We start from the raw sequence: 26,964 nt of genomic DNA on the forward strand, positions 1-26,964 counted from the left end.
CCCCTTCCACTGGAGCAGGATGCTCCAAGCCCCTGTGTCCAACCTGGCCTTGAGCACTGCCAGGGATGGGGCAGCCACAGCTTCTCTGGGCACCCTGTGCCAGCGCCTCAGCACCCTCACAGGGAAGAGCTTCTGCCTAAGAGCTCATCTCAGTCTCCCCTCGGGCAGGTACAAGCCATTCCCTTTGGCCTGTCCCTACAGGCCCTTGTCCCAAGCCCCTCTCCAGGTTCCCTGCAGCCCCTTTAGGCACTGGAGCTGCTCTCAGGTCTCCCCTTCAGGAGCCTTCTCTTCTCCAGGCTGCCCCAGCCCAGCTCTCTCAACCTGGCTCCAGAGCAGAGCTGCTCCAGCCCTCGCAGCATCCCCATGGCCTCCTCTGGCCTCGCTCCAGCAGCTCCACGTCCCTGTGGTGCTGCTGCCCCAGAGCTGGATGCAGGATGCAGGATGCAGGGGGGATCACAGAGCGCAGCAGAGGCACAGGATCTCCCCCATGCCTCTCTGCTCCAGCTCTGGGAGTGCTCCCAGCACACGGGGACCGGGTCCTGCTCGCCCTCAGCCCCGATCGGGAGCGGGGACGACATCCGCACAAATCGCGACTCCACTTGGACCAGGGCTCCTCAGCCGGGGGGCGGGTCGGGGACCACCAGGACCACGGGGACCTTCGGGATCACCATTGGGATAACCGGGATCACCATTGGGATAACCGGGATCACCACCGGGATCACCGGCACCGCCGCCGCCCGGCGCGCACCTGCCTTCCGCGGGGAGCCGCGCATGTGGAGCGCACCACCGCGCCCCGGGACGCGGGGGGGGGGGCCGGCGGCCAGACCGGGCATGTTTACACGGGGGCCGAGGGGGGCGGCATCAGCGCCGTTCCCCCCCCAGCCATCACCGCTCCCCCCCCACCCCGGTCCGTTCCACACACACCCCCCCCCCGGCACGAATGGTCTGTTCCTCGCGCTCTATTTAACCCGCGCCGCTGCCGCACCGCCGGCCCCAGCCCCGACACCGGCGGCGCGCTCGGTGCGACCGGAGGCTCGGCGCTGCGGCTCGGCTCGGGCACCGCCGCCACGATGCTGCCCCTCGGCCTCCTGCTGCTCCTCGCCTGCTGCGGCGCCGCCCGGGGAAACCTCTCCCGTGACGGTGAGTGCGGGACCGGGCACCGGCGGGACCCCCGCACCCCTCCCGCCGCACCGAGCGACAGGTTGCGGGCGGCGCCGCCGCTATGTGGGTCACGGCGCGGTGGGACCCGGCCGGCGCCGCCCGCCCCGCTCCCGGCGGGGGTTTGGGGAGGGGGGGGGGCTCCCGGTGGGGCTCAAGGTCACGGCGGCGCCGGTGCTGCCCCGCCGGGTGCCCCCATCCCCGCGCACCGCCCGGGGCGGGGCCGGGGCGGCGGAAGGTTCCAGACAGGCCCCGGCGGGCGGCGGCGCGGGTGGAGCCGCGGGGGGGGGGGCGGCGGCGGCGGCGGGCGGAGGGGCCCCGGGGGGGTCCGGCCGCATCCCCCGGGTCCCCCGGTACAGCCCGGTGGGAGCCCCCCCCCCATCCCCGGGTGTCCGCTCTGCATCCCGCCGGGATGCCCGGTGCATCCATCCCGGCATCCATCCGGTTGGTTCCCTACACGGGGCTCGCTGGAGACAAAGGGTGTTTACCCGCTGTACGGCACCGCGGGCGAGGCAGCCGGTAACGGCGAATGTCATTTTGGGGAGAGCCGGGCAATGGCAGCACCCGGTTCTCCATCACTGTCCGGCTCCGGAGCCGCGATTCCGGCTGCGTTGTCCATGATCCAATTGTCGGGAATGTGTTTGGATGAGGAGCAGGTCGCGGGGAGCGGCAGCAGCGTCTGTGTTTTGGTGGGGGTGGGGGGGGTGTTGCAGTGGGAAAGGGTCCAACCACTGCCTGAGCCCCTGCCTGTGGCTTGCTGGAAGCGGGGAGGCAATTCCAGCTTGGGAATGGGCTTCCCAGGGCTGCTGGGGTGGATGGAGCGTGCTGCGATGGATGGGGGGTCCGAGCCCCATCGCTGTGCTGGAGGAGGTGGCTGTCACGGGCAGAGCTGCTCTGGGGGCTGGTGCCGCTCCATGGCTGCGTTCCCATCCACGAATCCCAGGATTTATTCTGGTGCTGGCCACGTAACCTCCCACAGGAGCCCGAAAGAGTCACAGCGTGTGTGTGGGTGCTGCCCGGCCCCACGGCGCGGGCACAGCACCATGGGGATGCTCAGCACCGGGGTCCCCAGGGTGCTCCCTTAGGGAGGGGTGGCTGTGACCTGGAGTCCTGTGGTCCTGGGGCAGGACACAGCCTGGATGATGACACTGCAGGATTTCTCCCTGCTGCTGGGGCCCAGCCCTGGCCGTGAGCTGCCCGGGTCTCCATGTCCAACACCGCCAGACCCCACAAAGCCTTCGGGAGCAGAGGGGATGGGTGGATGGATGGAAGATGCTTGAGAAGCTGCTGGCGTGTCTCGGTGGTCAGTGCCCCTCAGCACGGCATTCCAGCTGGGACAGCCGCTCCGCAGCACCCTTCCCAAAGCAGGGATGGAGAAACCATCTCCTCTCCTTGAAGACCGCTCTTCCAGTGCTCCACATTCCGGAGCTTCCACCATGGCAGAGCCCAGCGGAGCTCCTGGGAGTCTCCCCGGTGCTGGAAGCTGGTGCCTCCCCCCTGGGCTGTGTGTGCTTGGCTGGGGTTGTGCTGCTGTCAGCAGATTTCTCCGTGTTTGGGTTGGGTGCGTGGTTGTTCTTGCTCCAAGGATTATTCCCCCCATGGAGTTATTCCCCTCCGGAGTTGTGTAACCCCTTTGTTTGCACAGTGCCTGACTGTTGTCCCATGGGAAGCCACCATGTGCCAGAACCCAGCTTCTCGGGGCTGTTTCTGCCTGTGCTGGGTGGCAGCCTCACCCCGCTGTGGGCGATGAGCAGCACCATGGGGAGCTGAGCTCCGCTCTCCCTGTACCAGCGCTGCTCCGCTCATCGCTTGCATTGCTCCTGCTGGGAGAAGCCTCAGTGCTGAAGGGCCTGGAGCTGGGGCTGCCTGGCGGGGGGTAGATGAGGCCGCTCTGTGTCTGTCGATGCTTTGGCTCCTTGGGTGCCTTGTGCCCCATGTCCCTGTTCGCTGAGGATGCTCTGGAGACCGCCTTGAGATGGAGCCAGGTGATTTGGGCTCCCTGGTGCTTGCAGGGAGGCAGGTTCAGGCTGGCCCCATCCCAGAAGGTGGCTTCATCTCTGAAGCCGATGGAGGTGCTCGGTCAGAGCACGCAGGAGGAGCTTTCTCTGGGCTGTGCTTCCAGATGGTGTCCTTCCAGTAAGGAATCATCTGCCCTGTGTGGGAGCAGGGGTAGGAGCACAGGGAGAGGTTTGGGGTCCCGCAGGGTTCCCCCATCTCTGGCATTAGAGCAGGTGATGGTGCCATGGTCCTGAAGCTCTGAGGAGGTGTCAGCTCTGGTCCTGTAGGAATCTGTGACCTCCAGCCCATGGCATCAGTGGGATGAGCCCTGGTGCGCAGGGCTGGGTGGTGGGAACACATCATTGCACATGGCCCCAGAGCTCTCCATACGCCTCGGAGCAGGGACACCCCAGTGTGGGGCAGGCGTTGCTCTATGGCCCAATCCTGGGTGATGGATCAGCTGCCCACAGGAAGCAAGGGATGATCCTAGGATGAGGATGTTGGCTGGAGCAGAGCATCCAGCAGATGCTCTGCTGGAGCAGAGCATCCAGCCACTGGCACAATGCATTAGGCTCAATGGGGAACACTGGATTTGGAGACAATGCATGGGATCAAGTGGTGATCCCACTGCATACCCAGACAGTGAGGGATGTGCTGGCATCACTGCCGGGGGGCAGGAATTCCGCCACTGTCCTGAACATGGGCTTGGCATTTGGCTGCTGAGGACAAGGGGGGATTTGCTGGGAGCTTCCTGGTTGGAGGAGGAGGAATTCCCAACAGACCTAAATCACCAGCTGGGCACCTCCAAGTGTGGGCACCATCCTTATCTGGATGGAGATGGAGGGAAGCGCCCAGGATTCCCTGCCTGCGAGGTCTCCTGCGTGCTGGATGCTGCCTCTTCTCCCTCTGCCTGGAATTCTCGCCTTCCAGAGGTGTTGGGATTGCTGGAGTAACCGGAGGCGTCTACATCTGGGTGCTCCCACCAACGTTATCGCTTGGTTTCACTGGGCCTGTTTCAGCCTGGTTTTACCCCATCCATGGTGCCACCCGGGTGAGGAGGAGCAGGATGCAGGTGCCTTTGGGGTGCTGGTCTCAGAGCTTGGTGTGATGCTCCGATGGATCCATGTCCCCTGGGATCTATGCGGCAGAGCAGGGGCTGCTCCCTGTGCCAGTGCCTGGTTTGGTACCACCGGTGCCTTGTCTCCATCTGACCCCTTCTGCAGGCTCCTTCCCCAGCCCCAGCCTGGCCACCGGCCGCTGATTGAGCAGCACAGATTGAGCTGCCTCCTCCATGGGGCCTCGGGGGCGATGCCAGCCCCGTCACAGCCTCAGAGTCAGATGCATCGGATCCTCCTCCTCCTCCTCTCCATTACTGGGTCAGCTCAGCTTGAACCATCTGGTCCACTTCTCTCCCCTCTGCTCTTGGCCAGGGCCCCGCAGCCGTGGAGCGAAGCAGCAGTATCACCTCCACCTCCCCTTCATCACACAGCAATGGAGGGGGTGCAAATCGCCTCCTGCCCCAGCGCCTCCATCCCCCTTCCAGGGCAGGTTGGGAGTATCCAGCCTGGAACGGTGGGTCTCAGCCCCATGGCAGGGGTTGGAATTGGATGAGCTTTAAGGTCCCTTCCAGCCCAGACCATTCTGTGCTCCTATGCTGTGGGGCTCTCCCTCCCGCTCTGAAAGAGCTCCCACATTCCCCCTGGGCTGTGTGGTCCCCCCCGAGGCAGGGGGATGGATTGGAGCCAGGCTGGGCTCGGATGCGGTGATGCTCTGTTGTATTTGGGATGCCAGCAGCACTAAACGCAGCTGGGGCTGCCTCAAGCGAGCAGGCGGGATGCAGGCAAGCGGAGATCCGTGCTGAGGGATGGGCAGGAATGTGTTTAACCATTCCAGTCACCTGCCTGGCATCACGCTCTGCCTCCGGTGTGATGCTGAGGGTACCGGCTCCCGCTGCCCAGGGACTGCGGTGCCATCGGCTCTAACACGGATGGTGGCATCTTTCCTGGTGACCCTGTGGCTGTGAGATCCTCCTCTTGGTGCTGCAGGGATGGGCCTCTTCCTCAGGTGATGCTCCAGGCCAGGCTCCACCTCCTCCTCTTCACCTTAAATGCTTCAGGCAATGGATTTACTGGGGAGCCCCATGCAGGTCGTTATCTTCAGGCCAAAGCTTTTGTGGCTGCTTCCATGCCTTCATTTCCAGGGAAAGCAGGAACAGGTTGTGCTGATGGCTGCCCCATCCCTGGCAGTGTTCAAGGCCAGGTTGGACACAGGGGCTTGGAGCAAGCTGCTCTAGTGGAAGGGGGCCCTGCCTGTGGCAGGGGGTTGGAACTGGATGAGCTTTAAGGTCATTCCAACACAAACCATTCCAGGATTCTGGACTGAGTGGCTGCAGGCAGATGCTATGCAGGAGCCAGGATCAATTCCTCACACAGGGCTGGTGGTACCAGAAGGCAGGGATGGTTGGGACCCCGTGGCCCTGTGAGGAGCTGTTTCCCAGAGGTGGGATGTGTTTGGTTGTGTCCGTCCCTGGTGCTCCTTTCTGTGCCATTGCTGCATCTCCCAGCCTGATGTGGAAGCCATGGGGAGAGATGGTCCTGGTGGTGTCTTCAGGCCCCTTCACCCTGAGCACACAGACCCGGGTCAGCATCACGGTGCTTTCTGGCGGGGGGGGGGGTTTGTCTCCCATCTCCCCAGCTTCGGTTCCTGGCTTTTGGGTTTCCTCTCCTTGGGATGCTGGGGATGTCACCTGCAAACAGGACAGACCCTGCAACCACGGCGATGACCTGGTGGGCCACAGCCAGTGCTGAGAGCACTTCCCATTGGGCATCCATTGGGATATGGGGACTCCCAGGACTTGAAGTCACCTGGAAGACCAGAGCAGAGCTGAACCTGTATCCTCACCCCTTGAACGCCTCTTCCCTCCCATCATTGTATGAAGCCTGGAGGAGGCATCGGTGCGTGGTGCCCATCGGTGCGTGGTACCCAAGGATGCGCTGTCCCCTCGGGTGTGAGCTGCCGGGGCTTCCCCATGCCCTGCTCCCCTTACAAACACCCTTCACAGCCTCACGTTTGCTCCTTGGGCAGAGCTCTGGAGCGTTCGGATGCCTCCAAAGCACAGAGCGACATTCCAGGGCATGGGAAGCGGCGGCTCCCGCGACGCCTCGCTGGGCAGCGGGAGAGCCTTAAACCAGATCTGTCAAAGCAAAGAGCTGGTTCCCTTGGCAACAGCCGTGCCGGAGATTGGCCTTGGGCTGGGAGCGGAGGAACGGGCTCCAAAGAGGAGTTATCAGCTGTTTGCTGTCAAGCAGGAGGAGGGTCAGCCCTGCCCATCGCCCGCCTGAGCCGCTGCCCCTTCCCATGGGGAGCAGCCCCCTTTGCGGATGGATTTGATGCAGGGGATGCGTGGTCCCGAGCAGGGCTTTCCCCCTCCTCATCCCTGCCCTTGGCTGGTGGTGGTGGCTGCATCCTCCCATCCATGTGGACTCAGGAGCACCGGGATTCCCTTACGGTGCCTTTGTGGAGCCCCCAGACCCATGTGAATGCGCAACCCCGGAGCGGAGCCGCTGCCAACGCTGCTGCTGCCATCGGGGGCTCCCCAGCTCCCATCCCAGCAGTGGGGCTGATCCAGCCCCGGAGCACTGGGACAGGGTGGGGGTGTGAGGAGGAGGATGGGGACAGAGCATCCTGGGATCCAGCAGCAGCAGCACCACTTGGAGCCAGCCTCTCCTCTCCTCCTCTCCTCGCTGCTGATGGGTTGCTAAGTGCTGGCAGGATCTGTCAGCGGTGATGGTGTTCCCGAGCTCTGGAAGGAGGATGCAGCTCTGGAATCACCCAGGCTCGGGTCCTGGTGCCCCTTGGAGCAGGACCCTGCTGCAGGAGCAGCAATGAGGTGGTGGAGGCTGCAACCAGAGCATCTTGTGTGGCCTTAGGAGAACCCCCCATGACCTGGGGGCTGGGATGGGGAGCTGGGTCCTTGCGCTTTGCCCTTCCCCGGAGCACGCTGAGGGATGCGTCTGGAGAGAGGATCCCAGCTCCATGTGTGGGGGTGGGAGCTGGGTTCTGTTATGGACAAGCACAGCCCCAGCCTGTGCCAGCGTCTCAGCACCCTCACAGGGAAGGGTGCTGGAGGTGCTGCAGGAGGCTCCGTGCCCTGCGGTTCCCAGAGGGATGAATCCTCTGCCTGAGGCCGGATTCCAAAGGCAGCCATGGAGGGAAGAGGAGGATGGAGCAGATGCACCGAAACAAGAGCAGGTTTTCCCTCTCTAACAAAATCTGGAGCGAGTCTGGTGAGGAGGAGCTGGAAGCTGGGCTCTGGGTATCCCAGACTGTGGAATTGCAGCTCGTCTGGTGCAGCAGATGTCAGCGCCCATTTGGATGGGTTTGGAACCCACCTTGGCTGGGCTGCTCCGTGTGGCAGCATGCGGCTGGGAGCAGAGCTGTGCAGCTCATGTGGAGGGAAGGATTCAAACCCAGGCTCGGAGGAGATCCCTCACCTTGGAAAACATCTGTCAACAGGGAAAGGTGGGATCTTTGTGCTGGAACCAGGCTGAAGAGGAGGAGGAAAGGGACAAGAGGGTTTTGGGCTGTGCGTCAATGGCATTGGAAGGGTTTGAGCTGGGGGGGGTGTCTTTTTGGGGCTGCTTCTGCCCCACAGAAATGCTTTTGCAGCCCTCTGAGGGGCTTGGGATGGATGTGCCCAAGTGGATCCTACCTGGAAGTGCCTCTTCCAGCCTTTGGCAACCCTCAGTGAGCACTTTGCCCCGCTGAGGTTGGTGTGGATGCACCATGGAGGCTGTGATGCTGCTGCTTCCTGCATCCCTGAGGATGCTCCAGGTGATGAAACAGCTCCTGGAAGGCAGAAGGGATGTAAAAGCCCCCGGAGATGTGGTGCTGCAGGGGGTGTTTGTGTCTGTGTAGGAGCTTGAGTGGCCCCTGGGACAGCAGGAGCAGCAGCTCTGCCCTGGCAGTGGGCAGATGGTACCCAAGTCTCCAGCACATCCCGGGCTCACGGGGGCTGGTTTAACACTTATGCCGGGAAGAGCTGGAAGCGTTCACTGCAGCCGGGTTTCCAGAGCATCCTTGTGCCCCCGGGATGCTGCTGGGACCCGGGGCGATGGCTCCAAGTCTGGAGGAGGCCACGGAGCTGCTGCGAGGGCTGGAGCAGCTCCCATAGGAGCCAGGCTGAGAGAGCTGGGCTGGGGCAGCCTGGACAAGGCTCCTGAAGGGGAGACCTCAGAGCAGCTCCAGTGCCTAAAGGGGCTGCAGGAAACCTGGAGAGGGGCTTGGGACAAGGGACGGAGGGGCAGGCCAAGGGGAATGGCTTCAACCTGCCCGAGGGGAGACTGAGCTGAGCTCTTAGGCAGAAGCTCTTCCCTGTGAGGGTGCTGAGGCGCTGGCACAGGGTGCCAGGAGAAGCTGTGGCTGCCCCATCCCTGGCAGTGTTCAAGGCCAGGTTGGACACAGGGGCTTGGAGCATCCTGCTGCAGTGTAAAGGGTCCCTGCCATGGCTTTAGACGAGCTTTGAGCTCCCTTCAGCCGAAACCATTCCATGGTTCCATCTCGCTCCATTGAGCCTCTCCCCATACCCGAGTGGTGCTGGTGCTGGTGGTGTTAAGGGATGGGACCTGCTCTGGGCGGGTTTTGCTGTCCTCAGCTGACGTTGGAGCGCTTGCAGTGGGCACAACAGCGACTCACAGCAGCCTCATCCCAGCATTGCAGCCGGAGCAGGACAAAGGCTTCGTTAACCAAGTGGAACCGGGATCACGGCCCCGGCTCAGGGATTCCAGTGTGGGCCGTGCAGGGATGTGTCCCCATGGTCTCACATCGACCCCAGGCAAGGGGACAAGAGCAGAGCTTCACCCTGGGAATGCCTTTAATCCCAATTGGAAGCATCTCTGGTAGTGGTGGCTGCTGGGAGCGGGCAGAGAGGGATCCGTGTCATTCCCAGCCCTGGTTTTCCTGGAGCTGGATGTCCCTGGGAAGCCCCGGCAGCCTCATCCCCCTCCAAAACCTCTTCACTCCATCCTGCTCCCTGTGGGAATTCGCATTAAGAGTGGAAGAAAGTGTTTCTCTTCGCCATTCCAAGTGGGAAATGGGCTGGAGCCGCTTCCACCCCTCTCCTGGTAACTGGCAGTGGGAAGCAGGGAAGCACGGCTGTGACATCCGGCTGCATGGGCAGCATCCCACAGGGTGCTGGGGCCGTGTCCCTGCCGAAATGGGAGGGAGACGATGTGAAGCCCCTTGACCCCTGGGTGCAGCAGTGTCCATGTTCCGTCCTTGTGCATGGATGGAGCTCGATGAGGAGGGAGCACAGAGGATCCCGTGTCCCCCTTGTCTCTGCAGCTCCGCTCGCTGGCACATCCCCTGTCCCAGAATAGTTGTCCTTGGGGGGATACCTGATCCCGGGGCTGCTCTTCCCTGCCCTTGGCTGCTGGAGCCTTCTGAGGAGCCAGAAGGAAGGAAGGACAATTCCTTAGCTGAGGAAGCACGGCCCAATGTGAGCAATAGAACATCCCCTTAGGAATGACAGGAGAGCAGGCCATGGGCTGTGTCCCAGTGGATTTCAGTGGACCATGGATGCCCTTCCTGGAAGTGGCCAATGGAGCATCCCATGGTGTGGGGCGCTGGTGGGAGCCCCAGTTTGCTGCTGCTGCTGCTGCTGGGGTGCTGGAGCAGAGCTTCCCGCATCCCAGGGTCCCTCCTGGTGTATCCCTGCTCCCGCCTGGATCTGCTCACGCCTGGTGGGCACCAACCAGCCTCCTGCATCTGAAGTGGGGCCTGATCCAAGTGGGAAAGCAGGGCTGGTGCGTTCCTGAGAGCAGGTCCCTGTTGTCCCCTGCTCCCTTTATCCCTGCTCCCTTTATCCCTGCTCCCTTTGCCCCCTCCATGCTGCCACCCAGAGCAGCTGAACCAGGGGGACCCTGCCCCAGCCGGGCCATCCAGGGCTTGCGATCAGCTGGAAGTCACCTTTGTCCCAAGCAAGCTGGAGCCCTCCGTGTCCCAGGGGCTTGGGGCCTGTTCCTTCCCTTGGGTGCTCGGTGATCCTGGTGGATCCAGGCCCCCTCTCATCCATCCCTTCTGTGTCCAGAGAGCCAGCCCACGACGTCAGATGAGACCGTGGTGGCCGGCGGTACCGTGGTCCTCAAGTGCCAAGTGGAGGATCCCGATGACTCCTCGCTGCAATGGTCCAACCCTGCCCAGCAGACCCTCTACTTCGGGGAGAAGCGAGGTACAGTTGGGAATTGGGATGGGAGAGGAGCCAGCTTTGGGACCACGGGGCAGAGGGAGAGTGGAGGTGATGGTGCTGAGGGTGATGCTCACCCAGTTTCCCATCTCCATTGATGCCACGTGAGCTGGTAGGGGGGACGTGGTACCCAGCCTCTCACTTGCCCCTTGTTGCTCTGCCCCAGCCCTGCGGGATAACAGGATCCAGCTGGAGAAATCCACCCCCAACGAGCTGACCATCAGCATCAGCGACGTGGTGCTAGCGGATGAGGGGGAATACACGTGCTCCCTCTTCACCATGCCCGTGCGGACCGCCAAGGCCCTGGTCACCGTGTTGGGTAAGGCTGCTGCCCGTCTCCTGCCTGCATGATGCTGCCTGTGGCCTGCATCTCCTGCTGTCCATTCCCTGCCTGCAGGCTTCTCCCCATCCCCTACATCCCCTGCCTGCAGGCTGCTGCCCATCCCCTGCATCTCCTGCCTGCAGGATGCTCCCCATCTCCTGCCTGCAGGCTGCTGCCCATCCCCTGCATCCCTTGCCAGCAGGATGCTCCCCATCTCCTGCCTGCAGGCTGCTGCCCATCCCTTGCCTTCAGGATGCTCCCCATCTCCTGCCTGCAGGCTGCTGCCCATCCCCTGCATCCCTTGCCTGCAGGATGCTCCCATCTCCTGCCTGCAGGCTGCTGCCCATCCCCTGCATCTCTTGCTCCCCATCCCCTGCCTGCAGGATGTTGCCCATTCCTTGCATCCCGCCTGCAGGCTGCTGCCCGTCCCCTGCCTGCGGGCTGCTGCCCATGCAGCCGTTCCCCTGCACTGCTCCCCATCCCTCGCCGTGCTCCCCGGCTCCAGTGTCAGTGCTTGGCTGGCAGCGCTCACACAACCCCCCATGTTGTGCTCCCCCCTCTTCCTGCCCCAGGAGTCCCGCAGAAGCCGCAGATGTTCGGGCACGAGCAGCCCATCGATGAGGAGAAGCTGGCGCGCTTGACCTGCCGCTCCTCGGGCAGCAAGCCCGCGGCACAGCTCCGCTGGAGGAAGGGCAACCGGGAGCTCAAAGGTGGGTGCCCAAACCTCTGCGCTCACCACTGGGCACCATGGACCACACTGGTGCCCTGCACCGAGTGATGCTCCACCCCGGTGCCAGCATCATCCGCATCCATCGGCTCTGACCGTCCTCTGTCCCCTCCCTGCAGACACAGGCACCGAGGTGCTGGAGGATCCCAATGGGAAGACCTTCACCGTGAGCAGCCGTGTGGAATTCCGGGTCACCAAGGAGGACAACGAGGCCGAGGTGACCTGCACTGTGGACCATGAGTCGCTGCAGAACGCAGAGAGGTCCACCACGCAGAAGCTGCAGGTTCACTGTACGTGGGGGGGGGACAGGGCAGGGATCTGTGGGGAAGGGGACAGGAGATGGAAGAGCCTCAGCATCGCCACAGCTCAGCACCATCACATGCATGGACGTGCAGTCGTCATGCACGTGGGCCCCTGCATAGTGTGGGGAAGAGGTTTGGGGTGCTGGTGGTATCCGTGTGCTGCGTGGAATGAGGTTTTGGGGTGCTGACTGGTCCCTGTGCCATATGGAGCAGGGTTTTGGGATGCTGGGGGTCCTGTGCTGCACAGAGCAGGGGTTTGGGGTGCTGGTTGGTCCCTGCAGCCCATGGAGCAAGGTTTTGGGGTGCTGGCTGGTCCCTGTGCCATATGGAGCAGGGGTTTGGGATGCTGGTGGGTCCATGCATTGTGTGGAACAGGGTTTTGGTGTGCTGACTGGTCCCTGCAGCCCATGGAGCTGGGTTTTTGGGGTGCTGGGGGGTCCATGCCCTGTGTGGGGCAGGGTTTTGGGGTGCTGGCCGCTGACGCTGCCTCTCCTCCATCCCCAGACAAGCCGACAGCGAAGATCGAGCCGCATCCGCAGTACCCGCGGGAGGGCGAGAAGCTGCAGCTGCAGTGTGATGGGCAGGGCAACCCCATGTAAGGACCCCCCCTGCCCCTTGCTCAGCCCCACCAGGTCCCATCAGCTCCTCCTCCTGCTGCTGGGTCCCTAAAGCAGCCTCGGGGTGCTGGAGGTGGCACCGGGTGGGCTCAGGGCTGGGCAGAGCCCCTGCGCTCTGCCTGGAGCAGCGGATCCATCCCGGCTTGTCTTGAATGGGATCATAAACAAGTGCAGGTTGGAAGGGAGCTCAGAGCTCACCTAAAGCCACGGGCAAGGGACCCCTTCCACTGGAGCAGCTTGCTCCAAGCCCCTGTGTCCAACCTGGCCTTGAGCACTGCCAGGGATGGGGCAGCCACAGCTTCTCTGGGCACCCTGTGCCAGCGCCTCAGCACCCTCACAGGGAAGAGCTTCTGCCTAAGAGCTCATCTCAGTCTCCCCTCGGGCAGGTTCAAGCCATTCCCCTTGGCCTGTCCCTGCATCCCTTGTCCCAAGCCCCTCTCCAGGTTCCCTGCAGCCCCTTTAGGCACTGGAGCTGCTCTCAGGTCTCCCCTTAAGGAGCCTCATGGAGCTGTTTCCCTCCTGTTTAAATCCCCCCACGCACGCCTCTACTGCCCAGCCCAGGGCTCTGCCCCAGCCCCGGAGCCGGTTCCTCACCCTGATCCCATCCCGCAGCCCCCAGGAATTCCTATGGGAGAAGGAGGGCAGCGACGCTCCCCTGCAGCTGAGCTCCGACAGCGTCCTCATCTTCCCCTTCCTCAACAAGAGCGACAGCGGCACCTACGTGTGCACGGCCACCAGCTCCATGGGCAGCGTCGTGGCCAAGTACAACCTGGACGTCAGCGGTAAGCAGGGACGGATGGATGGATACAGGGATGCAGGGATGGATAGATGCATGGATGCAGGGATGGATGGATGCAGGGATGGATGAATGCAGGGATGGATGGGTGCATGGATGCAGGGATGGATGCAGAGATGCAGGTGCATGTGTGCAGCTCGGTCCCTGCTACTTCCACTGGTGAATGGGAACAGATGCATTGGGGGAGCTGCTGCAGACCAGAGCCTCTGGGACAGGAGCAGAGGCTGCTGCAGCTCCCGAGCCTCTGCGTGATGCCTCCATGAGCCAAAGAGCATTCCCAGGCGGCTCCAAAGCACGAGGTGCCCTGACAGCCGTGTCCCGTGCTCCCTGAGCTGCTGCTTGCACTGCATCCCGTGTTGCATCCCGTGTTCCTGGTGTGTTGCATCCCATGTTCCTGGCGTGTTGCATCCCGTGTTCATGACATGTTGCATCCCGTGATCCTGCATGGGAAGGGGCTCGGTGCTGTCCCCACACCACCTCCCCCTGCCCTGCCTGTGCTCTGCCACCGTGTCCTTGTGTCCTGCTGTGTCCGAGCTCCGTGTGCTGCCCATGGAGCAGAGCTGCTGGTGGCACCAGCCCCTCACCGAGCAGGTCTCTGTGTTGGTAGGAGCCTGTTTCCCTGTGGATTTGGTCTTGGATTTGGGGTTCTCCTTTTCTTGCCATCTCTCTTCTCTCTACCAGCCTTGGACTTCCCATCTTCCAGCTCTCCTACATGCTCCAGCTTTTCCCTTTCCCATCCCATTCCCTCCCCTCCTGCATCCCTCAGCATCCCTCCCCTCCGATGTGGCTGGGGTAGACGCAGCGCATGGCAGCAGTGGCACCCAAGTCCCTCTGTCCTGTTCCTCCATCACCCCCGTGTCCCCCCCCCCCCCCATACCTGTGGGGCTGAGCTCTATGCAGGGACCAGTTTTGTGCTGCCAAGGGTGCTCAGCACCCATCCATGGGCTCAGCACCATCTGCAGTCACGTGGCAGGCAGGACTCCAGCATCCCTCACCCACTGGGTGTCCCAGCAGACGAGCTCCACGTTGAGGCTCAGTCCCCTTCCCTAATTCTCCCTCTTTTGCCCATCACTGGAGCATCCGGATGCTTCCCAACCTCGGCAGCCCCAGGCAGGAGGGTCCCGTGGGGCAGTGACCAGGGGATGCTGGCAGGGCAGGAGATGGGATGATGCTCACAGCAGGAGATGAGGAACAGGACCCATGGCCAAGGAAGGGGGGGCCAGAAGGAGCCCCTGAGGCTGGGCTCTGTCACCCCCCCCCCCCCACCAGGGTTGATTCGTGTCCCTGTGTTCTTGTCCTCCCCAGATCTTCCCCAGCTCCCCACCCCACACGTTCACTCCACTCCGGGCCCTTCCCAGCCCATCTCTCATGCTTCCATGGCCACCGCTTCATCCTTCACTCCAGCTCCCATCCAAGGTACCGTAAGCTCCTTTTCTGTCTCTTTACGGACGCCAGAAGCTCCATAGGAGGACAGGGACCCACTCACATCCCAGGTGCCCCCCAGGCCCCCGGGGGCTGCTCTGTGTTGTGTGTGTGTGGGCTCTGTAGCCACCCTCCAGCCCCACGGGGTCCTGGCTGCCCCTGACCTTTGTGTCCATGTGGAGCGTTGTCCCTGTGTCCTGTTTGTCCCATCCCGTCCTGTCCGAGTGCTTCTGTGGCTCCATCCCCTCCCTGAGCTGATGGGCACAAGGAGAGAGGAGTGGAAGGAGGATTTGTCCCTAATGCAGGATCCCAGGACTTGGGGTGCAGCGCGCGCCGTCCATGGGCAAACCCCAACCCGGAGGTACCCTGAGCTGCACAGAGCCATGGTCCCGGTGCTGCCGCCAGCCAAAGGGATGGGGTTTCCCATCGCAGCTCATCCGGAGCCGGCACCGGTGGCCGTTGCTTTCCCCTCCTTGCTTCCCTGCTGCCTCCTTCCCTTCCCACCCTCCCTCCTTTGCCCTGGTGCGTGTCAGGATGGGGCTGCGCGGGTGCTGAGCCGGTGCCGCAGCGTCTCCCCTTCTCCGTTCTCCCAGACGCCAGCCCCGTGCCCTCGACCTCCAGCACGTACCACGCGGTGATCGGCGGCGTCGTGGCCGTCATCGTCTTCCTCCTGCTCAGCCTCCTCATCGTCCTGGGCCACTACCTGATCAGACACAAAGGTACCGAGCGCGTGGGGCCGGGGCCATGGAGCTGAGCCCCACACGTGGGGTGGGGCAGGGGTGAAGGGGCAGCTCCGCATCCCAACAACGTGATCCGGAGCCTTCCCGGGCTCCCTGTGCCTGCGGTGGCACCAGCACCAGCGTGGAGATAACCCAGCGAGTCCTTGGAGCTGGGGAGCACCAGGTCCTGCCCTGTTCCTCCATCTCTCCTTCATGGCTCGGTACCCATCACCAAGCCCTCCCCCTCCATCCCTCGCCTTCCTCCTTCCCCTCCACCACTTCCATGTCCCCATCCCTGGACTTTTCATCCGCCCGGCAGGTATGTGCATAAGACACGGGGAGACGGTCACATCCAGACACCGGCCAAAGCCAGCAGAGGTGATGTGTGAGTAAGAGCCCCCCACCCTGCCCTCGAGCCCGGCCCCTCGCCGGAACGCTCCACATTCCTTAGGGAATACAGGGATCGGGCGGGAGCAGAGAGCGGGGAGGGCAGGAGAGGCAGCTTCACCTCCTGGCTCGGGATGACAGCGAAAGCCTCGAGCTCCATCCCCAGCTGGGCTCATCCCAGTGACTTTTCCATTGCAGGCCAAGCCCAAAGGACTTCCCCATCACCTCCATTGGCCAGCCCTGGGGCTCTGCCCCTCTCCCCTGCTTGGTGTGGGAGCGGGGTGACAGCAGCACCCCCCTGTGACACCAAACTCCTTGTGTGTGTGTCCCCCCCCAGGCACATACCTGACCCACGAGGCCAAGGGCTCGGATGATGCCCCGGATGCCGACACCGCCATCATCAACGCGGAGGGCGGGCAGGCGGGCGGCGACGACAAGAAGGAATATTTCATCTAGGGCTGAGCGGGACCGAGCGAGCCATGGAGCCACCGATGGCGACGGAAACCAGAGCACGACCCTAACCCATTGCACCCCCTGCACTTCCCCTGGCGCCCGGCACAGCCCCGGGCTGAGGGATGCGGGACAGGGAGCACAGGAGCCACCGGCCTGAGCCGCGCCGCTGATGCTTGAACTTGGCCAACCCCTGGTTTCCAGGAGCGGCGGCCCCGGCCCCGCTCGCTTGCTTTGCGCCTCCATCCCCGTGAGTGAGCGATTCCCCTCCCTCCTTCGGACCTTTGCTTTGGTTTCGTGGCTGCTCTTTTGCTTTGGGCCCTCGGGTGGGAGCCTGGGCTGGGGTCGATGTCGCTCTTTCCTTCGTTTCGTTCCAGTTTGGTTTCTTTTTGAGGTATCCAAGGATAAAATCAGCTCCGGGCTCAGGGCAGCCCCCGTGTCACCAGCGCTCGCCCATCCGGAGCCGGGATCCCCGTGTTCCCTCCCGGATGCGGCTGCTGCGTGGCGGTGGGATGGGAATTGGGGCATCGCCGCCGCCGGGAGGGACCGCAGGCCCCTGCCCTGGTTTTATCCTTGGTGGTTCTTGTCCAACAGTGTCCATATGGGAGGAAGCTGTCCTCGTGTGGAACGTGTGTGAAGGGGGATGAGCTTCCAGGGTGGGATCCGCTGAGCCCCCGGAGAGACTGGGAGCTGCTGGGATTGCAGCTCCCCGGTCCCACCCCAGCGGGAGGGGGGAGGGAGGAGCTTTGGGGGCGAATCCAGAGGAAAAAGGGCCCCAACTTTATACCAAGTCCATTCGGAACCATCTATTCCAAGGTCGATTCACAACCATCTATTGAGACGTTCAGTGCAGGAGGCCACCGGCCGAGTGCTGGACCCGCGGGAGCTGAGCTGGAGCTGACCAGGGTGGCACAAGGGCAAGGAGAAGGGGCTCCGATCCTGGAGCATCCCCTTCCCACCCTGTCCCCTTTCCTGGGTGGATGGGAGCTTGGAAAAGGCCGTTTCCCTCCTGGCTCCAAACGAAACACCCGGTTTAGTGTCCCGAGGGGTCTCCGAGGAGGCTGGGGGGGGGGGGGTTCCAACCTCCTTCTTCCTCTTCACTTTCTCTTCCAAGGCAAATCCAAGCAGCTTTCCTGGCCCTCCTCTTGATCCCCAGATCATGGGCTCATGTGCTCCAGCCTCCAAGGAGCCAGGTCTTGGCGTTCTCCCTTGGGATGAGGCTCTCCAGCTTCCCGGGATCGCAGCATCTCTTGGTCTGGACACAAGGGGAGCTGCCCATTGGTTGGGGGACCCCTTTGATTTCGGGGGGGCTGGAGGAGGAGAATCCTTTGGGAACCCTTGGTGGGTGGTGCCCTCGCCTTGGAGGTAGAGGAAGAGCTCCCATCCTCCGCCATGGGGCAGGGGTCTCCATGGGGTACCAGGTCTCCATGGGGAGCATCGCTCCCATCCAGACCCCACGAGCACGTGGCAGGAGGAGGATTCCCATGGGGAAGCCATCATGGAAGGAGCAGGGTTGGAAGAGGAGGCAGCGGGGCGCTAAGGGGGTGAAGGAGTTGATGGTGTTTGCAGCCTGTGAGGGGGCAGGATGAGGCTTTGTTGGGTGTCAGGAGCACCGAGCACATACGAACGTGTGGCCCAGTCCTTGGCTGAAGATCTCCAACATCCGCTATTGAATCGACGTCATTCCTTCAAATCCAAACACAAGGATGTGATTCCAAGTGGAGTTCAATCTTTCAAGTCTACGTGTTGTAGATGATGTGAAGAAAGCCCCAACCTGGGGCTCTGGGTGGGAAGGGGGTAACTGCTTCTAAAGGGCAGGAAGGTGGGAGCTGAGGACAGGGAGGTTTGCGCCCCTTTGAGGCTGCGGCTGCTGTTCCAGGGCTCAATCCTGTTGGGATTTGGTCACTTGGAGGTGTTTTATGGTCCAGGATGGAGCCAGCAGAGGCAGGACCCACCAGCAACGGATGGGCTGGGTGATGCCCATTGTCCTGCTGTGGCGAGAGCAGGAGCCAAAGGGCTTTGGAGGATGGCAGGGAGCAGCAGCGAGGGGTGATGGAGCCCTGTGGTGCGTGTGAGGGTGATGGGCACATCAGGTCACCCATGCAGGGACATGGCCACGGGGGCACATTAGGGTGCGAGGTGATGGAGGAGCCACTTTGTGAGTGGTTGAATGGATCATGGCGAGGGTGAGGTGTGGTGGTGAACACACCATGTCACGATAGGGGGTTTGTCACGACGGGTGCCAGTTGTGAGCACATCAGGGCGAGGGGTACCCCCTGTGCTGGTCCGGTTGTAGGTGGGACACGGGGTCCAGGAGGGGCTTGTCCACCTTGTCCTAAGCCCAAGAGGTGACGTGGGCCAAGGAGGGGGTGAGGACCTTGATGCCCCTATGGGGGTGACAGCACCCGGTGTCACCGTGGGGAGGGGACACCCTCCCTGCCATTGCTACCGGGACCACCTCGTTGCCCGCACCCATTGGCTTCCAGCCCCACGGCCACCCTGTGCCCATCACCAGGACATGAGAGCTGGGGCTGCAAGTGGACGGAGGAGGATGCAGCCGGGATGTGGCAGCTCCAGCTCGGCTCCGGCCGCTTCCCACCGGCACTGAACTCTCAATAGACACGAAAGCCATATTTGTAGGGAGCTCTGGAGACGCCGTGGGGCGGCAGCGGGACGGGGCAGAGGACGGGCTGTGTCGTTGTGCTGTGTTCGACGTGTATGTACATAAGGGGAGCCGAGGGACGTCGATGTGACTTTATAACCTTTTAATATCCTGTGCTAATCTCGGAAAATAATCCTATAAATATATCTGGATTACACACACGGACCTGCCTGCGCCTCCTGCTCTGCCTGCGCCCGCCATGGGGGGAGCCAGGGGGCACCAGGAGAGAGACAGAGCTCAGCACCCAAAGCAGGGTCTGGGCTCAGCCCCATGCACCCCTTTCATCCCAAATCAGACCTTTTCCTGCTCCCAAATCACCCCTCTCAGCCCCAGCACCCTCTGGCACGTTCCTACCACGGTTGAGGATGCTCCCACCACGGTTGAGGATGCTCCTACCATGGCTGAGGATGCTCCCACCACGGCTGAGGATGCTCCTACCATGGCTGAGGATGCTCCCACCACGGTTGAGGATGTTCTCACCATCCATGGTAGCCACCAGCCTCCCCCCAAGCCACATTTGCTGCTGCCACTGCAGTGCCGGGAGCCTGTGCCTCACCCCCACTGATCCCATAGGATCCCATTGGGGCATCCCAAGATGGAGCAGCGGATTTCCACGCCGTCTCCTCTCCTCCTTGTGCTGCCACCCGGCACTCTCCAGGCCAGCAGCCGGAGCATCCGCTCGTCCCATCCACACAATTCCTGATGAGCTGGAGGTGTTCTGCCAAGAAGCCGTCGTTTCCTGCTCCAGCCTCCCCGTCCCACTCCGGTGCCTTCCCGGCAGCGGGGCCCCCGCTTCCTCCAGGCCCTGGCAACGGGAATTGCCCGCCCGGTGCAGCCGCTCTTATCTCCTGCCCGCAGCCATCACCTCCCTGCGGCAGGAGGAGCCGGCAGGAGAGCGCTCAGAGCCGGGGCTGTGGAGCCCCAACCGAGCCGCCCCCAGAGCCGGAGCTGTCCCAGGACCCCCAGCATGGGCAACTGCATCCCGGTGGTGAGTGCGCGCGGCTCCGTGGGCATATCCCGGTTTGCTGGATGCGGGACAGGAGCAGCAGGGGCGGGCTCCCCGCAGCGTGGCCCTCACTGATAAGTCCCTGCTTGGATCCCGTGGCACCGGTGGGGGCACATCGGGATCCATCCCATCCCGTCTCATCCGCAGAGCCCCAGCCTCCTGGAGAGCAGGAATTCCCTGCTGGACCTGATGGAGCTCATGGGCAACTTCTCCTATGAGGATGATGATGCCGGCAACGAGACCTCTCTGGACTATGGGGCTGCACCGTGCCATAACCAATACTGCTCCGTCTTCCAGCGCGTGGCTCCCCCGTTCCTGGCTGTCACCAGCGCCATGGCCGTGCTGGGCACTGCGGCGCTGCTGCTGGCACTGGCCAAGCGGCCCCAATGGCCACAGAGCCGGGCGCTGGTGGCACAGTTGGCCATGGGGACGGGGCTGTTGGCCGCAGTGCTGCCGGCCATGGCACTGGGCATCGGGCAGGGCTGGCGGCTGGGCACGGCGCTGTGCCGGCTCATGCACCTCCTCTGGTACTGGAGCCTCTTTGCCCAGGGGCTGCTGGTGGCCTCCGGCACCTGCGGCCGCTTCTGGTGCCGTTGGGATGCGCGGAGCCGGCGCTTGGCCGTGGCTGTGTGGGCCCTGGCGCTGCTCTTGGCGACCCCGGGGGCTCTTACCAGCGGCACCGTGGCGGTGCCGGAGCCGAGCTGCCTCCGGCGCAGCGTGGACCTCATGTCCCCGGTGAACCTCCTGCACCTCGGCCTCTGCCTCTGCCTCTTCCTGCTGCTGCCAGTGGCAGTGCCCGCGGCTGCGCTGGCCGTGCCGCAGTGGAGGGCGCGATGGGCGCCGGACCTGGCTTCGAGCTGGGTGTTCCTGGCGCTGTGGGTGCCGTACGGCGCGGCGCTGGCCACGGAGCTGCTCCTGCACAGCCAGGTCCTGCCGCAGACCTGCGGCACCTTCCAGCACTTCGACTACGCGCTGGGGCTGAGCGAGGCGCTGGGGCTGCTGCACTGCTGGATGGGGCCCGCCGCGGTGCTGCTGGCTGCCCGGCTCTGCCACACCGGCACTGGTACCGGCCCCTCGCCCCATAGCGTCGCTCCTGCCCCATAGGCAACGCTCCCCCAGGCCTCGGGGAGCTGCTGCATCCCAGCCCTGGTGCCCATCTCCATCCCCTTCCCCACTGCTTGGGGATGGGCACCCCCATTCCCTCCATAGGCATCACCCTGGGGTGCCTCAAGCATCTCCCCAAGGCCTCAGGGGCACCCATGGGGAGGGTTCAATGTGAAGATATGGGGGGGGGGAGGGTTTCCTTCTTTCCTGACAAGTTGGGATGAGCCCCATGCTGGGAATTGCATCCAATATATATATGTGTGCTGGAGGTGCTGCCAAGCTCAGTGAATGACCGGGGCTGGGGGGCACCAGGGGTGACATTCGCCTCTGGAATGCCGAAGGACGGGAAGCAGGAGGCGTGTGCTGCTAAAGGAGCAGGAAAAGCTCATCATGGAGTTCCATGCCCATAATGAAGGTTATACCCAGCGCTGGCCAGAGCCCATGTGGAGCAGCCACGCGCGGTCACAAGGCAGAAGGAATGGGAGCGGATGGAGGGCTCGGGGCGGTTCTTCTGGTGCCGATGGCTCCAGGTTTGGGCTCCATCCCTTCGTCCCTGGGGACAGGATTGGAGGACAGAGATGAAGCCTCCCAGGGCACAGCTCCAGGGCTGCCCCGTGCAGGCGGGTGACCCAGGGCCCCATGATGGCGTGAAATCGCTCCCCTTGGAATGGGCTTGGGATTGGGGGGATGCAATTCCCCTCCCACCCTTCCAGCCCATAAACCCAGTGGCTCCCGGTGCAACCGCAGCAGCCGGGACCATGGCACCGCTGCGGTTCTGGCTCAGCATCCTGGCCGGGCTCATGGGGACCGGGGCACAGGAAGGTAGGGGTGATGCTGGGGATGCAATCGGGCAGGACCAGCAGGGATGAAGGATGCTGGAGCCCGGCTGGGATCAGCAGAGGGGATGTCAGGGATGCAGTGCCCAGGGGTGGGTGGAGGAAGGCTCAGAGGGGACCACATCTCCTTCTTGCCCCCCCCACCAGACCTGTACCGCAAGGTGTTTGTGTTCCGGAACGACCCCAGCGATGCCTACGTGGTGCTGCGGGTGAAGCCGGAGCAGCCGCTGCTCAACTTCACCGTGTGCCTGCGCTCCTACACCCACCTCACGCGGCCCCACAGCCTCTTCTCCTACGCCACCAAGGCGCAGGACAACGAGATCCTGCTCTTCAAGCCCAAACCGGGCGAGTACCGCTTCTACGTCGGCGGCAAGTTCGTCACCTTCCGCGTCCCCGAGAGCCGCGGGGACTGGGAGCACGTCTGCGCCGGCTGGGAATCGGGCACCGGCGTGGCCGAGTTCTGGCTGGACGGGAAGCCCTGGCCACGCAAGGGGCTGCAGCGCGGCTACGCGGTGGGGCCGGAGGCGGCCGTGCTGCTGGGGCAGGAGCAGGACGCCTTCGGGGGGGGGTTCGACGTCTACAACTCCTTCTCGGGCGAGCTGGCCGATGTGTACCTGTGGGACACGGTGCTGAGCCCCGACAGGATGCGGGCGGCGTTCCAGTCCCTGCGCCTGCCACCCGCGCTGCTGGCCTGGAGCAGCCTCAGCTACAGCATCAAGGGGGATGTGGTGGTGAAGCCGCGGCTGCGGGCGGCGCTGGGGGCCTGAGGCGCTGGGATGCGGGGATGGAGCGGTCCCAACCCCCCTGTGCCCCGGTCCCAGCACCCCCTCGCCTCTGCAGCCGCCGGGAGGGAGCGTCTGCGTGGTACAGCCGTGGAGCTCCGGGTGGGATGGAGATGGGAGCATTGGTTGGGATGGAGATGGGAGCTCTGGGTGGGATGGAGACGGGAGCTCCGTTAGGATGGAGATGGGAGCTCTGCTGGGATGGAGATGGGAGCTCTGTTAGGATGGATATGGGAGCTCCATTGGGATGGAGATGGGAGCTCAGGTAGGGATGGAGATGGGAGCTCCATTGGGATGGAGATGGGAGCTCCGTTGGGATGGAGATGGGAGCTCAGGTAGGGATGGAGATGGGAGCTCCATTGGGATGGAGATGGGAGCTCAGGTAGGGATGGAGATGGGAGCTCCGTTGGGATGGAGATGGGAGCTCAGGTAGGGATGGAGATGGGAGCTCCATTGGGATGGAGATGGGAGCTCAGGTAGGGATGGAGATGGGAGCTCTGTAGGGATGGAGATGGGAGCTCTGTAGGGATGGAGATGGGAGCTCTGTTAGGATGGAGACGGGAGCTCAGGTAGGGATGGAGATGGGAGCTCTGTTAGGATGGAGATGGGAGCTCTGTTAGGATGGAGACGGGAGCTCTGTTGGGATGGAGATGGGAGCTCTGTTAGGATGGAGATGGAAGCTCCGTTGGGATGGAGATGGGAGCTCAGGTAGGGATGGAGACGGGAGCTCAGGTAGGGATGGAGATGGGAGCTCTGTAGGGATGGAGATGGGAGCTCTGTAGGGATGGAGATGGGAGCTCTGTAGGGATGGAGATGGGAGCTCCGTTGGGATGGAGATGGGAGCTCAGGTAGGGATGGAGACGGGAGCTCAGGTAGGGATGGAGATGGGAGCTCTGTAGGGATGGAGATGGGAGCTCTGTAGGGATGGAGATGGGAGCTCAGGTAGGGATGGAGATGGGAGCTCCGTTGGGATGGAGACGGGAGCTCAGGTAGGGATGGAGACGGGAGCTCAGGTAGGGATGGAGATGGGAGCTCTGTAGGGATGGAGATGGGAGCTCTGTAGGGATGGAGATGGGAGCTCAGGTAGGGATGGAGATGGGAGCTCCATTGGGATGGAGATGGGAGCTCTGGCTGGATGGAAACGGGAGCTCCGGTTGGGCTCCACCAACTCCAGCGCTGCCCAACCCCACACGGACCCACGGAAGCGGTTACGGATCCCGACCCCATCCCGGTCCATCCCGGCGGCCGCAGGGGCTGCGCCCCCCATTCCCTGCTGTAACCCCCCTCCCCCCCCAGCCCCCGGCGTCACGGCAATAACAAACGGGTTCGCAGAGCAGTGACCGCCATTCCCGGCATTCCCGGCGGCTCCCGGTATTCCCGGGGGGGGGGGGCAGTCCCGTGTCCCAGCCCCCGCCGCCGGTCCCCGCCCGCTCCGCTCCATTGCCGCGGCTCCCGGCCCCGCTCCGCCGCCGCTGCTCTCTCCGGTAACGGCGGAGCGGGACGAGGGGCGGGGGGGGGCGGCCCGGGGCAGGCCCGGTTCTGCCCCCGGAGCTCCGCGGACGCGGCGGGGCCCAGCCGGGACAAGGACGCGGGGCCGGGCCTGGCGCTGCGGCCTAACGGGGCCTCGGGGCGGGGCCGGGAGCTCGGGGCGGGTGAACGGGGCTGGGCGGGGGTGGTAACGGGGGTGCCGGGGTCTGGGGGGGCCTTGGGGTCTGGTTGAGGGGTCCTGGGGGCCCCAGGGGTCTGGGTTGGGGTCCCAGAGGTGAGGTTTGAGGTCTCAGGGGCCTGGTTTGGGGTCCCAAGGGTCTGGTTTGGGGTCCCAGGGGTCAGGTTTGGGGTCCCATGGGCCTGTTATGGGGTCCCAGGGCAGGTTTGGGGTCCCAGGGGCAGGTTTGTGGTCCCCGGGCTCTGGTTTGGGGTCCCAGGGGCCTGTTATGGAGTCCCAGGGCAGGTTTGGGGTCCCCGGGCTCCAGTTTGGGGTCCCAGGGGCAGGTTTGGGGTCCCAGAGGGCTGGTTTGGGGTCCCAGGGGCCTGTTATGGGGTCCCAGGGGCAGGTTTGGGGTCCCAGGTCTCTGGTCTGGGGTCCCAGGGGCAGGTTTGGGGTCCCCGGGCTCTGGTTTGGGGTCCCAGGTCTCTGGTCTGGGGTCCCAGGGGCAGGTTTGGGGTCCCAGGGGCAGGTTTGGGGTCCCTGGGCTCCGGTTTGGGGTCCCAGGGGCCTGTTATGGGGTCCCAGGGGTCAGGTTTGGGGTCCCAGGGGCCTGTTATGGGGTCCCAGGGGCAGGTTTGGGGTCCCAGGTCTCTGGTCTGGGGTCCCATGGGCCTGTTATGGGGTCCCAGGGGCAGGTTTGGGGACCCTGGGCTCCGGTTTGGGGTCCCAGGGGCCTGTTATGGGGTCCCAGGGGCAGGTTTGGGGTCCCTGGGCTCCGGTTTGGGGTCCCAGGGGCCTGTTATGGGGTCCCAGGGGTCAGGTTTGGGGTCCCAGGGGCCTGTTATGGGGTCCCAGGGGCAGGTTTGGGGTCCCAGGGGTCTGGTTTGGGGTCTGAGGGGTTAGGTTTGGAGTCCCATTGGCCTGTTTTGGGGTCCCAGGTTCTGGTTGGGGGTCCCAGTGGTCAGGTTTGGAGTCCCATGGGCCTTTTATGGAGTCCCAGAGGTGGGGTTTGGGGTCCCAGGGGCCTGGTTGGGGGTCTTGGGGCTCTGACTGGGGGCTCTGGGGGTCTGAGGCTCTGCCCAGGGTCTGCCTGGGGCTCCTGGAGGTCCCTGGGGTCTGACTGAGGGTTCGGGGGTGCTCTGGTTGTGGGTCCCAGGGCTGCGGCTCCAAGGAGCGCCCCGTTCCCCGTCCCCCCAGCGATGGGGACCAAGGAGCCCCCCAACTTCTCGTGGGTGTCCGTGGGGCGGCTGGCGGGGCTGGCGATGCCGCGGGAGCCGGCGCACTACGAGTTCCTGCTGCGCCAGGGCGTGCGGCACTTGGTGTCCCTGACGGAGCGGGACCCCCCGCACCACGGCGCCTGCCCCGGCATCCGGCTGCACCGGCTCCGCGTGCCTGACTTCACCCCTCCGACACCGGCACAGATCCGGAGCTTCCTGCGCCTGGTGGAGGTGGCCAATGCCCACGGGGAGGTAACGGTGGGGACAGCGCGGGGGGCACCGGGGGGAGCGCCCGAGGCTGATGGCGCGGTGCTGGCACGCAGGCGGTGGCCGTGCACTGCATGCTGGGGCACGGCCGCACCGGCACCATGCTGGCGTGCTATCTGGCCGAGGAGCGGGACTTGGAGGCTGCCGATGCCATCCGGGAGATCCGGCGCCTGCGGCCCGGCTCCATCGAGACGCGGGAGCAGGAGGAAGCCGTGATCCGGTTCTGCCAGCGCCGCGGGTAGGTGCTGGCACCCCCGAGCTGCGGCTCCCAGCAGCGCCCAGCGCTCCAATGGGATCTTCCCCATCACAGCGCCGGGGAGGACAATGCGGAGCCGTGAGCAGCCACCGCGGGAGCAGCGCTCGATGGAGACAGCAGCTCCGAGTGATGGAAGGGCCTTTCCCAGCTTCCGATGTCTCCTCCTGCATTAAAGGACTCTCCTGTGGCTCCTCTCCAGGTCTGTCCATGCGGAAGCGGTGGCTCTGGCAGGATCCCTGCCCAGCACCGGCCTCACCACAGGGGCCACCGCGGGCCATTGATGCTTAAAGTGTAGCTTAGGTGGAATTTAGGCATCTCCATCCCAAAGTCCAATCCTGGAAATCTCCTCTCAGCTGCTCCTAACCCTGGCGCCATTTAAATCCCAAGTGCAAGAGGTGTCACCGGCCCCGTGCCTCGGGCACGTGGCGCATGGCCGGGAACGCCGGGTGCTCACCGGTCACCAGCACCAGCGCTACTGGGGGGCACCGGGACCCCCATATAGTGCCTTGAAACACCCAAACATCACCACCTCCCTGCAGGAAGCCGAGTTCCATGGGCGATGCCATGGCTGCGATGGCTGCGCCGCCGCACCGGGATGTGGGGCTGGATGAGGGGAGCTTGGCTCTGCCTGGCCCCATTCCATGGGACACGAGGGGCTGGGGGGGGATCCCAGCAGAGCACGGGGGGACAATGGGGATGATGGGGACGAGGGGCCAGCACCGAGCCCTAAGCCCGCAGCAGCCACCGGGCTCACATGGGCCCGGGAGAGGCCGGAAAGCAGCTTAAGCGCAGAATTATTTCCTTTAACTCCTCTTACTTTAGCGCTGTCCTCAAGAGTCTCCAGGCTCAGGGGGCCAGGCCAGGCCGGGCCAGGGGGCACCGGGGACCCCCGTGCCCCAGGGAATGGGGGGGTCAGGATGGGGGCTCTGCCCCAGCCCCCCCGGCCCCGTGCTCTGGTGCTGCCGCACGCGGCCTGAGCACGGAGCTCGACGCCGGCTCCTCGTTGGGCACCACGGGGGGTCCCCTCCCGGTCAGCCCCGGTGCC

The 26,964-nt window shown here is 64.0% G+C and overlaps 3 protein-coding genes across 10 annotated transcripts; all 3 read left to right on the forward strand.

Moving 5' to 3' along the window:
* Positions 1-809: 809 nt before the first annotated feature.
* Positions 810-23,867, forward strand: LOC136003927 (cell adhesion molecule 3-like). 7 transcript variants are annotated; one of them, XM_065659953.1, is made up of 11 exons: positions 963-1,140; positions 10,244-10,384; positions 10,566-10,718; positions 11,294-11,431; positions 11,568-11,738; positions 12,255-12,345; positions 12,980-13,149; positions 14,469-14,579; positions 15,179-15,304; positions 15,624-15,689; positions 16,029-18,968. In XM_065659953.1, the coding sequence occupies exons 1-11, from the start codon at positions 1,071-1,073 to the stop codon at positions 16,145-16,147; spliced, it is 1,356 nt and encodes a 451-aa protein (XP_065516025.1). In that variant the 5' UTR covers positions 963-1,070; the 3' UTR covers positions 16,148-18,968. The 7 variants fall into 7 exon arrangements, with proteins under 7 accessions (XP_065516032.1, XP_065516025.1, XP_065516029.1 ...); XM_065659957.1 differs by having other exon boundaries at positions 15,624-15,682; positions 16,029-16,137; XM_065659955.1 differs by lacking the exon at positions 15,624-15,689.
* ACKR1 (atypical chemokine receptor 1 (Duffy blood group)) lies at positions 19,631-21,004 on the forward strand. Its single transcript, XM_065659963.1, has 2 exons — positions 19,631-19,791; positions 19,957-21,004. The coding sequence occupies exons 1-2, from the start codon at positions 19,771-19,773 to the stop codon at positions 20,911-20,913; spliced, it is 978 nt and encodes a 325-aa protein (XP_065516035.1). The 5' UTR covers positions 19,631-19,770; the 3' UTR covers positions 20,914-21,004.
* Positions 23,868-23,930: 63 nt separating the features above from the next.
* Positions 23,931-26,106, forward strand: DUSP23 (dual specificity phosphatase 23). 2 transcript variants are annotated; one of them, XM_065659967.1, is made up of 4 exons: positions 23,931-24,015; positions 25,377-25,648; positions 25,720-25,901; positions 25,974-26,106. In XM_065659967.1, the coding sequence occupies exons 2-4, from the start codon at positions 25,379-25,381 to the stop codon at positions 25,999-26,001; spliced, it is 480 nt and encodes a 159-aa protein (XP_065516039.1). In that variant the 5' UTR covers positions 23,931-24,015; positions 25,377-25,378; the 3' UTR covers positions 26,002-26,106. The 2 variants fall into 2 exon arrangements, with proteins under 2 accessions (XP_065516039.1, XP_065516038.1); XM_065659966.1 differs by having other exon boundaries at positions 23,933-24,015; positions 25,336-25,648.
* Positions 26,107-26,964: the final 858 nt, after the last annotated feature.

The sequence above is a fragment of the Lathamus discolor genome, chromosome 24 (genome assembly GCF_037157495.1).
Source record: "Lathamus discolor isolate bLatDis1 chromosome 24, bLatDis1.hap1, whole genome shotgun sequence".
Taxonomy (NCBI): Eukaryota; Metazoa; Chordata; class Aves; order Psittaciformes; family Psittacidae; genus Lathamus; species Lathamus discolor.